The sequence below is a fragment of the Prionailurus viverrinus genome, chromosome C1 (genome assembly GCF_022837055.1).
Source record: "Prionailurus viverrinus isolate Anna chromosome C1, UM_Priviv_1.0, whole genome shotgun sequence".
NCBI classification, from domain to species: domain Eukaryota; kingdom Metazoa; phylum Chordata; class Mammalia; order Carnivora; family Felidae; genus Prionailurus; species Prionailurus viverrinus.
Genome location: NC_062568.1, coordinates 39,619,585 through 39,633,660, shown reverse-complemented (window position 1 = coordinate 39,633,660; position 14,076 = coordinate 39,619,585). Strand labels below are relative to the sequence as shown.

At 35.7% G+C, this 14,076-nt stretch overlaps 1 protein-coding gene across 3 annotated transcripts in view; it reads right to left on the bottom strand.

The window, feature by feature from the left end:
- Positions 1-14,076, bottom strand: part of HIBCH (3-hydroxyisobutyryl-CoA hydrolase) — a 114,106-nt gene that overhangs the window by 50,588 nt on the left and 49,442 nt on the right. For all 3 annotated transcript variants that reach the window (XM_047869102.1, XM_047869101.1, XM_047869099.1), the window contains exons 4-6: positions 13,825-13,909; positions 10,843-10,923; positions 4,989-5,041 (exon numbers count right to left, since the gene is read on the bottom strand). In XM_047869102.1, the coding sequence (XP_047725058.1) occupies positions 4,989-5,041; positions 10,843-10,923; positions 13,825-13,909 (219 nt within the window). The remainder of the gene's footprint in view (positions 1-4,988; positions 5,042-10,842; positions 10,924-13,824; positions 13,910-14,076) is intronic.

Here is a 14,076-nt window from a genome sequence, read left to right as displayed (position 1 = left end):
CCAAGTGCCGGGTGTGTGTGTGTCGGGGTGGGGTATGGGGGGGTAGCTTTGGGTGGAAGCTGCCCAACAAGTATTTAATTTTCTTAAAATATAGACAAGAGAATTCCTATTCACTGTATATCAACAGATCTAAGCACTTTTTTCCTGCATAGCTAATGATTATGTATTTATTGCCACTATCCTATCTCCCCTTGTCTAGAAAAAAACCCTGCATATGAACCAAACACAACTTTTACATTATTGCTAACATGATTTCACCACTTACCAATCACTTATGAGCTAATTCATGCTCCAGAAGCACATACTGCAGAGCATACTGTGCCTACACGAGTCCCAAACTGAACTTCTTGCCCGGGCAACACCCTGAGTTTCAGACTTGCATAGCCAACACTTTTGTTCAGACACAACCCACCCATGTGGATAGTCCACAGGCATTTCACATTTAACAAGCCCGAAATTAAACTCATCTCTGTTCACCCTCCCATCTACACCACCTTCCATTCTTCCTCCAAAATCTCAGTGAACAGTCCACCCTTCATTCGAGTACCCACACTAGAACCTGGTAACTCAAGCTTGCCTCCTCCTCTTCTTTACCCCCCCATGTTCTAGTCCTCATCAAATCCCAAGTCTCCTAAATATTGCCCATAAATCTAATTTTCAGGTCCTCGATGCTACCCTAGTCCAAAATCACCATAATCTCTCACCTGGATCCCTGCAATAACTTGTTAAACAATCTCTTTACTTCCAACCCTAACCCCCTCCAACCTGTTCTTGCCACAAGAGACCTATCTTTCTAAAATGCAGGGGCGCCTGGGTGGCGCAGTCGGTTAAGCGTCCGACTTCAGCCAGGTCACGATCTTGCGGTCCGTGAGTTCGAGCCCCGCGTCAGGCTCTGGGCTGATGGCTCAGAGCCTGGAGCCTGTTTCCGAATCTGTGTCTCCCTCTCTCTCTGCCCCTCGCCCGTTCATGCTCTGTATCTCTCTGTCCCAAAAATGAATACACGTTGTAAAAAAAAAAAAAATTTTAAATGCAAACCTGATCAAGCCATCTCCCCATCTAAAAGCACTTTAAAGGCTCTCCTTACTGATTTTAGGATAAACTACCCAACATAGCTTATATAAAAGGACTGATCTAGCTTCTTGTTTACCTTTCTGGCCTCGGACTTTAACCACTATCTCCTTCACACTCCAAAATCCAGGCACACTGATGTTTACCCAAATACACATTCTCTCATCTCCTTTTACATGTCTCTATCTTCTCATTTTGCCCACTGTCCTTCCACACTACATCAACCCCTTATACACATTAGCAATCATAATTCTCCACTATTCCCAACTTGTTCTTTCCTGACTGCTGATAGAACTTCCTCCAAGATGCTTCCCCTACACCAGCCCTTTCACTAAAGTACTCACACATATTCACACAGTTGAGGATGGTACTGTTGTGTATTTCCAGAATACCTGTCCCTGCCTCTCTCTACTGGAAGCTCCATAAGGAAAGAAAACATATCTGCCTTGTTAACTATTTTAGCCCAGAGTCTAACCAGTATTTAGCACACATAGATTAACTTTTGATGGTTGGGTGAAATAGTGGAGAATAATCTCAAATAATGGCTAAAATCATAATGAACCTCTTGTTAACATTAAACCTCTTAAGTCAATATATCGGTAGGAGAATGAGCTCATTTTAAGGGCAAGAGGAGCTCCCTCCCCCCTTCTTCTTAGTGCAATAATCTGATGCCTCAATAAGGAACCGAGCCCTCTAGACCACAAATCATTCAACCCAACATGGTGTATGGATGACATGGTAGATGAAACAGAGGCAGGGTAAGGATGGCACAGGGAGGAGGTGCCTGCCTCTTGACCAAGAACCTAGGGGAAATTCACAATTAAAAACAAAATGAACCAAAATCCTACGAATATATCCACAGGAAAGGGCCAAGGGAAAAAGAAAAGAACTCCCTGTAGATCTGAGAATCTGCAAGTCTGTAGAAGTTGCCAAGAATACCCATACTCCTATAAAGTCAAAGTTCTATACTGAGTTCTATATTGAGTCAGAACTCAATACCTTAAAATGGTGGATAAGGGAGGCAACAAAGCCAAGGTCCTGGTAAGGAAATACAAGCACCTCCCAATTCTGCCTTTAGATATCCCTGAGTCAGGGGGAAAAGAGTAAAGTGGAGAATCAAGGGTTCTATCTAATAAGACAGACAAGGGGTAAAATAGAGTTAAAAAGTATAGGAACTTCTGTTAGAGGATAATCCATTGCAACTTCAAAAATACAACCCAATGTTTACCTATGAAAAAGGCTGAGAAACTAAATGACCCTAAAAATTTACTATCAGAAATTGTGCAACTATAAAGCCATCCTAACTCTCCCCTAAAAAGGCATACGGAAATCATAGAATACCATAGGGAGAAAGGGAGACCCTACCCCTCTCTATCAAGACAAAGAGGATAATCACCCACACTGGAAGAAAGTTCAACATGAGCACAGATAAAAATGAATGCATATAAGCACATATTCTACACACTTTGAAATCCAATGGAAATTTCCTAATTCTTCCTTTCACAGCCCCTGCAGTCTCATACCCCTGTCTATGCCTTTAAACTTTAAATTTTCCATTATATTGATCATAAAGCCTTTTGCTAGCAGCATCTTAGGACACTTTGAGAGATACAACAATACCATACTGCACCATATTTTGAGTTGGGGGGGGGGCGAACTTTATTTCTATTATAAAATGCATTGTGGGGGGCGCCTGGGTGGCGCAGTCGGTTAAGCATCTGACTTCAGCCAGGTCACGATCTCGCGGTCCGTGAGTTCGAGCCCCGCGTCAGGCTCTGGGCTGATGGCTCAGAGCCTGAAGCCTGTTTCTGATTCTGTGTCTCCCTCTCTCTCTGCCCCTCCCCCGTTCATGCTCTGTCTCTCTCTGTCCCCAAAAAAATAAATAAACGTTGAAAAAAAAATTAAAAAAAAAATAAATAAAATGCATTGTGGGAAGAGAAGAGAAAGAAAGAATGGAGAAAAGGAGAAGAAAGGAAGGAAGAAAGAAATTTGAAAGCTCTTTAAATCCAGTTCAGTTGAGAGGGAAATGGGGATGGAACTACACATACAGAGAAAATTCTAAAGATTTTTCTCTGTTCTATATCTACTTAAAATTAATATTGATTTTTAGGCATTTTCCTTTCTATATATACATATATATTAATGTGAAAAAATATGAATTTAGATGTTTAAACTAAAGGGAAAAGGAATTAAAAATATGTCTTTCTGGGAAACAGAATGACCTATTCTTTCAAATTGCTCATAATAAAAAATTGTTAATCTATTGCAAAAACACTGGAATGACATAATCTTCAACAATTTTGAGCAACTAAGTGAAGAAGCACTTAGCAAACATTTTTTATTTTACCATAGACTAAAATATGGAGTAAAGTTTCAAATTTCTGAAATCTGAAACATAATGGAATATAGCCATCCCCTCTACAAAGTTTCATGCTACTTACTCTTCATGATAGAGAACATAAGTAAAATTGTTACTTTCCTTGATTGGGAAAAAAAAAGTTTATATAAGAAAAAGAAAAAAACCACAAAAATAAAAGCAAGCTCTATGGTGCCATCTTTTGGATTGTTCAAGTGTTCTTAACATGTTAGTAAGAATGCCCAGTATTTTTTTTATTTTCATTTTTTTCCTGGTTCCTTCCACATTCACAAGGCAGCTCTTCCTTCAACATTTCCATTATTTTCCTTCCCTTTATTCTGCAGTATTTTTTCAGGGATTTTCTTCCCCAGTATTTGGACAAAGAAAGCAGGATCAACCCATGCTCAGTAGCTGCCAACAAGCCAAGAAGTACATGTGGCCCGTTGATCCTACTTTCTAATCACAGCTGTTAGTAGAGTCCCTTCCCAAAATGATGTGCAAGATCTAAGAAATTCCCAGTGCCCAAGAGGCTTTATTTAGTTTGGTTCTACCAGAAAAAGAGGGGTCTTCTTCTAGTCCCAAAGACTAAATCTCTGAAACACTGAACATGGAATCTTTGAAATTCTGCCCTTTGGCCTCCTACAACCTACTTAAATCCTTTCTTTTCTTGCCATGAAGGTACATTCTGACCTCTCACTTTCTTAAAGGCTTGTCTTTGGTATAGCCAGTGCCATGCAATTTTCCACTTTTTCTGTAATTATTTCATGTTTTTCCAAGTTTATTCAAGGCCAAAAACATTTAAGACTTCTTTGTAACTGCACAGACACAACATAGATATTTGTAACTGATAAGAAACGCAGTTTCAGAAAACTTCATAAAGTACCCAAACACTTTCACTGAGGTGAGATTTTGTGCAATAGATACAATTTAGGCAAACACATCCCCAACCACTCAGTCTAAGAAAACCTTAACATTCCAGGTGCTTTTCTGAAGCTGTTGGAAGCAGTTTATTTATAAGTAGAAAAAACACTCTATGTAACAAGAAAAAATTCAATCGTTCTGTTGGTTAAAAAAGCTTGCTAATTCAAGAAACGAAAATAGTATATAACATAATTAAGAACATATTCTAGGGGCGCCTGGGTGGCGCAGTCGGTTAAGCGTCCGACTTCAGCCAGGTCACGATCTCACGGTCTGTGAGTTCGAGCCCCGCATCAGGCTCTGGGCTGATGGCTCAGAGCCTGGAGCCTGTTTCCGATTCTGTGTCTCCCTCTCTCTCTGCCCCCTCCCCCATTCATGCTCTGTCTCTCTCTGTCCCAAAAATAAATAAACGTTGAAAAAAAAAATTAAAAAAAAAAAAAGAACATATTCTTTTGGGTGGAAATAAGTCTAAAAGTGTTATATGCAAATATTATATCCTAAACCTAGAAAGCTCCAAAATCCAAACGTGATTTTGTTTCAATGAGTTCTGCCATATTACATTAATCATCTCACTTCTGATTAATAATGACTAACTTATTTTTAATAAACTCACATATCAATGATGCGTGTATAATAGTCTACTCACCCCACCCATTGTAATTCCATGAATAAGTGCAACATATGGTTTCTGGCAAGAACCTAAAAGAAACAGAGCTATAATTAGTTACAATGTTTAAAATATATTCACTTTTTCAAAAATCACATATTACACTAACTCTGAATATTTTCCCTAGAAAAATTTTGTAAGAAATATCAAAGTAGCTAAATATATGGCTTGTAAAATATGTTTTTAAAATGTCGATTTCTACACAATCCTGATCATCTATTTAATTTAGCAATTCAACACTTCAATTTCAAACAAAATGAAAGCCTTTTATAGCTCAGCCATTGAAAAATGTAATTAAGATTTACTTTATAAGCCATGGCTGTTTATGTACACAGTTGTATTCAAAGGAATGTAATTTGTTTTCAATACATCCAAAGTATTTGGATACAAAGAGAAGTGCAGCATACAATAAAAAGCAAGGACTGGGAGTCAAAAGACCCAGATTCTAGTCTCAGCTTTGTCATTAACTATATCCAACTATATTCAACATATATACTGGCATCAGATGTACCCCACCCCCCGACATGTACACACCTATATATTGGCAATTCAACACATATATAGCTTTTGGTATACATACACACACACACACACACACACATGTTAATGTATATGCACATATCATATATGTGTATGTGATACACATGTAAGTTTCCTCATCTATTAAACAATGAGAATATTAAACAATGAGAATATATGGCCTCAGAAGTTCCTTTCAGCTCAAAAATTCTGTAAAATTTTACTCTGTTCCTTTCCCTTTTTTCTTTTTCCTCTGAGAGGGGGAGTTGCTTATAATATAACAAAAATGTAAATCACTGAGCTTCTGTTACAGCTTGTTGCCAATATTACTTATTTAGTGAAGACCACAAAAAAAAAATTCAGTTTTTTTGGTTTCTCTTTTGGACTTTATTTTTTTTTCTTTTTGATTGAAGTGTAGTCAACATACAACGTTCGTTATATTAGTTTCAGGTGTAAGACATAGTGACTCAACAAGTTTATATACATTATGCTATGGTCACCACCATTGTAGCTACCACTGTTACCATGCAATGCCACTATAATATCATTGGCTATATTCTCAATGAGCTGTACCTTTTATTCCTGTGACTTATTCATTCCATAACTGGAAGACTGTGTTGCTCACTCCCTGCTTCACTCATTTTACCCATGCCTCTACCCTCTTTACCTCTGGCAACCATCAGTTTGTTCTCTGTATTTATGGGTCTGTTTCTGCTGTCTGTTTATTCATTTGTTTTTTAGATTTCACATATAAGTGAAACCATACGGGATTTGTCTTTCTCCTTTTTCATCTAGCATAATACCCTCCAGGTCCATCCGTATTGTCACAGATGGCAAGATCTCATTCTTTTTTTAAGGTTGAGTAATATTCCATGTAATGTAGAAGGGTAAAACTACAGCTTTAACACATCTAGCAGTTCTGTAAATGTTTCCAATTTGCCAAATAAGCCATCAAAGCACAATTCCAGAATTAATTTAATTCTGATTTCATATTTGCAAGGACTTCCACAGCCTTCAGTCCTGAGCTAGAATTCCCTTCAATCTTGAACTGCAATTCCCTACAGAACTCTAATTCCCTAGAAACTATGGAAAGAAGTTTCTCTATTGAGATGGAGATACACAATCCCCCCATTTCAGCTATAGATATATATATTTCAGACATAAAACATTAGAAGTTAATTGATGCAGTGCATAAAGCCACAATCTGTCAAATTCCTTATTAGCTAAAATAGGTCACTACAATGTATAGAAATTAAACCTTGAACGCTTCCTATTTTTTTACCCAACTGCTTCAAGGTTTTCTCCTATCTCCTTTTATTTAGTATAGAACTGCACTAATATAGTAGCCACTAGCCAAATGTAGCTATTAAATTAAAATTAATTACAGTTAAGTGAAATTTAAAATTCAGTTTCTTGCTCACACTGGCCCCATTTCAAGTTCTCATTAGCCATATGTGGCTGGTAGCAATCACGTTGGACAACACAGATACAGAATAATTTCATCATTGCAGAAAGTCCTATTGGATATTACTGGTATAAATTTTCAAAATGAGTAAGCCATTCTAAGTAAATCCGATACACAGAATTTGAGACTTAAAGAAGTGAGAGATGTCCATTCAATCCAGCTCACTGAGTTAAATCAAGAAACAGCCTCTTTTCCCCACTCCTACTTCAAAGATATATAAATTCTAGGAAAAAAAATTTTTTTAATGTACATCCAAGTTCAAAGCCAAACAAAGGATATCCATCAGTGCCATAACAAACCCAAAATCAATAGCTGAGGAGAAGCTACAGCCAATAATTGTGAGTGAGTGTGTATTTATTTTAAGTCAGAAAGAAATTCTAAGGGTGCCTGGGTGGCTTAGTCAGTTAAGCCTCTGACTTTGGCTCAGGTCATGATCTCGTGGTTTGTGGGTTCGAGCCCCATGTCGGGCTCTGTGCTGACAGCTTAGAGCCTGGAGCCTGGTCTGGATTCTGTGTCTCCCTGTCTCTCTGCCCCTCCCCTGCTCACACTCTGTCAAAAATAAACAAACATTAGAAAACAAATTTTTTTAAAATAAATTCTAGGCCATATAATTTATGAAATGGACTACCTGCATAAAAGCTCCTGCTAGGAAGAGCTATTGGATATGCAAAACATGACTAGAAAACCCATCTGCTGAGCCAGGAAGTCAATAAATTCCTTCCAGGAGAGGGAGAGAAAAAGCATGCTCAAGTACAGGATAACAAGCACCACCACTACCACTGCACAAAAAAATCAAAACACCCCTAACAAATTTGCAATAGAAGTAATATCCATAACCTGCTAAAATAAATAAATACATAAATAAATAAATGTCTACAAAAAGATAATACTAAAAATTAAAATTGTAAAAGCTTTCCCATGGACATCAGAAATAACACTACAATCATTCAACATTGTAACAGAGGTCCTATCCCCAAAAATATAGGAAAATTCATAATATAAAAACTGTAGAGACAGAGGTGAAAAAAAATTATGTGCAGATGGTATAACTGCCTATGTAGAAAAGCCAAGAGAATCTATAGAAGTATCATTAGAATAACAAATTTCAGCAGGGCTGCTAGATATAAGAACCAAATTTAAATTTCAAATCACTTCAATATGCCAAAGACAGTAAATTACAAAATTTAACGGTAAAAATTACAACTAAATGTAGTAACAAAAAAGTAAGCTACCTAAGAATAAAACTTAAAAAAAAAAAAAAAGCAGGAAGATCTTTATGAATAAAGTTACAAGACATTATTCAAGGATATAAAAAGTCAAATCTGATGAAAAGTTCCAAATCGGTTTAGGGTAATAGTTACCCAAGTTTACTAAAAGTTATTGAATTATATATTTGAAATGGGTGAGTTTCATGGTACGCAAACTATTAACTCCACAAGTTTTTATGTGTTCATACAGATATGCCACACGCATAGATGGGAAGACTCAACGTGAAAGACGTCAATTCACCCTAACCTATAATTGTCATTCCAATCAAAACCTCAATGGAATCTTCTGTAGAGCCAGACAAAATAAAACTAAAATTCTAAAATTCATATGTAAGATCAAAAGCCTAAGTGTAGCCAATACAATTCTAAAAGAAAACAAAGGCAACTTACACTACTAGATAGAAACATATCTTACAGCTGTAATAACTGTGACATTGTAGTTTCATCATAAGTACAAATAGACCACTGAACAAAGAAGCCCAGAAACAGACCAGGTCACATATAAGAACTTGATACCTGACAGAGGTATCATTAACATCAGTGAAAAAGGCATGAAATTTACACATAAAAGAAAACAACATCTGGCTTTCTAGCTGAAAACTAAAAGTTAAAGGATGTCACATGCAAAAAACTATCCCAAGTACATTAAAGACTTAGAGTACAAAGAAACAAAATATTGAAACTATTAAAAGAAAATATGACAACATCTTAATAACCTCAGTGTTATTACATGGTTTAACGCAAAAAAGCATAAATCATAAAGGAAAAGAATGGATGCATTTCAACTCATCAAATAAAAACTTAGATATACCAAAAAATAACCTAAAGTAGCAAACAGACAGAAGTATGTATAGTTTACAAAAACGAGGAATCCAGAATACATAAAGACCTACACAATCAGTAAGAAAAAGACAATCCAACGGAAAGATGAAGAAAGGATGACACTGAAAAGAAAATCGAAATGATTACTTAAGAAAACACTTTCTATCAGGGTGCCTGGGTGGCTCAGACGGTTGGGTGTCCAACTTCGGCTCAGGTCATGTTCTCACGGTTCATGGTTCCAGCCCCACATCGGGCTCTGTGCTGACAGCTCAGAGCCTGGAGCCTGCTTCTAATTCTGGGTCTCCCTCTCTCTGGCCCTCCCCCCGCTCACGCTCTGACTCTCTCTCTCAAAAAATAAATAAACATTAAAAAAAAAAAAAGAAAACACCTTCTATCTCACCAATATGCAATGAAATACAAATTAAAGCCACAGCAAGATATTAAACATGCAAAGTTTAACACAAAAAAATGATGGAAACAACATGCAAAAAATAAAGTCTTGTACTTTAGAGAAGAACCTGGAAACAGCTGAAGACCTATAAACTATGATCCATCCATTCTGCTTCTATTATTCCTAGAGAAACTTTTGTACATAGACACTAAGGGGACCATATCTGTATTAGTAAAAATTTGAAATAACCTAAAATATTAATTCATGTAGAACAGAAAAGTAATGTGGGATACATTCATAATACAGAATACTACCCAACAGTTTCGTTCCATGTTATTAAAAACAACTTATGCACTGGTATACATAGTAAGATGTTACTTCTATAAATTTCAAAACCACACAGTAATACTACTTTTGTTCATAAATATACAGTAAAAATATTAAGTATGGTCTAGTAGAATACACTAAAAATTAACGACAACAGTTGCTTCTTGAGGAGAGATAATGGTTGCTTCTGGGGAGAGAAAAGAATGGCACTAAGGAAAACAACAGAGCCAACTAAAGTATAAGTTTAAAACATGTAGTATTTTATCTCTTCTAAATAAATCTTAAAACATCAAGCAAAAATAAAATATTAATGTCTGTTCATTCTGGCTGGTGGGTACACAATTATTTATTATATTATTCCCTGCAACTTAACACTTGAAGCACATGCTTGATAAAAGTACTGCTTCACTTCCAATGAAACCTGGAACATCAACTATAAAGGCATTTTCATCCCAGAGTTCCTGAAGAATTAGGAAACGGTACTTAATTTTACAGAGACAACTGAGGCCCAAGATTTTTGTTTTCTAAGAAAGCCAGCGATATAATCAGAATCCATGTTTTCATACTGAGTGTAGGACATACAGTAACTAAGTATAGCTTACTAATATTAAAGTATGAATTGTTCTGGAATGAGCAGTCAGAATAGTTTAATCAGCTTTATTTATGCCTGACATATAGTCTATGAAAGAGTAGAAAGAGTAATAAGAATGTCTACTGATTGTATCTTTATTTTTTTTTTTTATTAAAAATTTTTTTTTAACGTTTATTTATTTTTGAGAAAGAGAGAGACAGAGCATGAACAGGGGAGGGTCAGAGAGAGAGGGAGACACAGAATCTGAAACAGGCTCCAGGCTCTGAGCTGTCAGCACAGAGCCCGATGCGGGGCTCGAACTCACGGACCGCGAGATCGTGACCTGAGCCGAAGTCGGACGCTTAACCGACTGAGCCACCCAGGCACCCCTACTGATTGTATCTTTAACAATTGACACTGCAGCTTATATCTTGATTCCATTTTTAAAGCTCTCAGAGGAACACACATACCAATGGCATTGTTCAGCCTATATTCTTCTCTAAAGAAATCTTGAGTTATCTTCTGGTTTGCCCTTCCAGCTTCTGAGATCACTACAAAAAAAAAAAAGAAGAAGAAAGGGAAAAAGATTGTAATTTTTTAATAAAGTGCTTTCTAGTTAACACCGTCAAAGAGAAAGAGAATAAACTTAAAATACTGCGATATTAAGTACCAGGGGAAACTCTAGAATGGTTTGTTAAAGTTTTGAAGTGCCCTTGCCACAGACACAGCCCCAGATCCATATTCAAAGTCAAAACTTCAAGGCAAAAATTCTTAAGAATTTCTTACAAAGTGCTATACCTAATTTAGAACTTATATATTGCTACCATTTTATTTTGACTATTTTCTATAGCACCCAAATAAAGATTTGCTGGATATACATTTCCAATGGTAACATATATTAACACAAAGTACATTATACATACACACAGAGAAATATAAGCACGTGTGTGCATGCGTATCCATGTACCCATACACACAGTACAATATATTCTGTCTAGTTAAATATTTCCGCCACATTCATTTCACCATGAAACAGAGCACCCACTGTATTCCTAGTCCAGTCAATATTAAGACTACTACCAAACCATTCTCCTCCATATACTCTAAGATTATATGCCTTTCCTCTTTAAGTCTATTTAATGTTTTTTTTAAGTGTCTTTTTTATTTATTTTTCAGAGAGAGAGAGAGAGTACAAGCAGGGGAGGGGCAGAGAGAGGGGGAGAGACACAGAATCTGAAATAGGTTCCAGGCTCTGAGGTGTCAGCACAGAGCCCCATGCAGGGCTCAAACTCGGGAATGGCGAGATCATGACCTGAGCCCAAGTCGGATGCTCAAACAACTGAGTCATCTAGGCACCCCTTCTAAGAATCATCTACTAAAATACAAATTAAAATATAAACATATTTCTTCTATGGGAAAGAGTTACCTAAAAATTGTTGACTATAGGTATTTAGACTAACTCTAGAAAACTGATATATTTTCCTTCAAAATGTTCCAAATGTTGACTTCTTTTCCTGGCTTTTAAAAGAAAGATTTGGTGTCTATTTTTTGTCATTAATGGTATTTCACTGCTATATGCATGCCCTCAAACCCTCATCTATTATTTCTTATTCAGTTCTTACCACTATTTAGCAATTCTAAAATGACAAAAGTGCAAATTATATGGCCTATGGAATGAAGCTGTTACCTCAAAAATCTTTGATTTCCTCTTTATCTTATTCTAATCAATTAATTCCATAGAAGTTAAAATTAAATGAATAGCGTTTAAAAAATTTTTTTTTCTGAGTGCCCACTTATCATCTTGGACTAAATAAACATCTTTAAAGCAACTAAATTTCCTGGAATTGAAGACCACTTCTTTATACACATAAACTAAATCTGTAACTTGTAACTGTACCTCCAAATATCAATATATATATACTTATATATACATACATTTACATATATATTTATATATATAATATAAAGTTAAATGTGTATGTAAAAATAGCTCACAGTTAGAAGAAGCTAAAAACAATATGTAAGGTTCTGCCTATCTCTAAACTATGAAGATCCTAGGCTCAACTCCACAATAAAGGTTAGCTCCACGCTGAAAAACATTTTTTTAAATATATTCATGTTGTGGGCAAAACAATAAATTCAAACACAATTCAGTTAACAAATCTATCTAAGCAACTGAAATTTTAACACTCAAGTTACTTTAAATTTAATAGGTATCTAAATGTCCATCAACTGGCGAATGAATAAAGATGTGGTTTATATATATAATGGAGTACTACTTGGCAATGAGAAAGAATGAAATCTTGCCATTTGCAGCAATGTGAAGGGAACTGGAGGGTATTATGCTAAGTGAAATAAATCAGGGAGAGAAAGACAGATACCATATGTTTTCACTCATATGTGAATCCTGAGAAACTTAACAGAAGGCCATGGGGGAGGGGAAAGGGGGGAAAAAAAAGTTACAGAGAGGGAAGGAAACAAACCATAAGAGACTCTTACATACTGGGTTGATGGGGGGTGGGGGAGAGGTGAAAGTGGGTGATGGGCAATTGAGGAGGGCACCTGTTGGGATGAGCACTGGGTATTGTATGGAAACCAATTTGACAATAAATCACATTTAATATTAAAAAAATTTAATAGGTACCTAAAATTATATCCTAAATCAAGCTTGTTTTTCCTATTCCAAATATAATAGAAACAGTACTGCCTTAACACAATACAAAAATAAATAAATAACACACACACGATAAAAACTCAAGGAAAAAAAACCATCCCTGAGCTCTTCCAATTTCATTACAAAGTGTAAAAACAGTTTCAGTATATATTAAATACTGAAATATCATCACCAGTGGTGATGATAAATATGTGACTTTGATCCTGAGAATATATATTTCTTCTTTCTTTTGCCTTTAATAGTTACATGTATACAGATTGACCTAAAGAATTAGAAAGGAGAATTAATCTTTTTATCTCATTTCAACGTTTTTAAACATCTGTAAAAATATATTGACAATAGGATAAATGTATAAGTACATTCTTGTTTTGGGATCATGAACTGGGGAAAAGCACAAGCACAGTCAAGGAGATATGTGAAAGAATGTCATATTTGGACAATGACAAGTCACTCAACATGGCCAGATTGTCAGGTTATAGAACAAATTGAATTGCTGAATATCAGCTAACCTAAAATAAAAAGTGGACTCACACACCATAACTATACATTTTGTTTAGGATGATTTAGGTAGAAAGACAGGATATATGAAGGGCACATACATAGTTTAAAAAAATGCTATTCTCATTTTTCTAATATTAACTACAAAAGCAAAGACATTATAATAAAAAAAAATTCTAAGTAAAGCAAATTACAAAGTACTATAAAAATTTCCTGTTGGTTTTATCAGTTCTACTCAGGGAAAAAAGCATTTAGGTTAAGAGGAGGAAAAAGTTTTTACCTCTGATATCACCCCCAGAACAGAAAGCCTTTCCACCAGCTCCTTTTATAATGATCAGGAAAGTTTCAGGATCTTGTTCCCAATTCTATCCAAGTTGAAAAGAAAATGGGAAAAGCATACTATAAATGAAAACTCATTTAAAAAATCTATATGCATTTATATACACATATGGATACACACATACACATGTATAGATAAATTTATGTCAATACACATAAAGTACAAGCTTTATGAAGTACATCCAAAAGAATG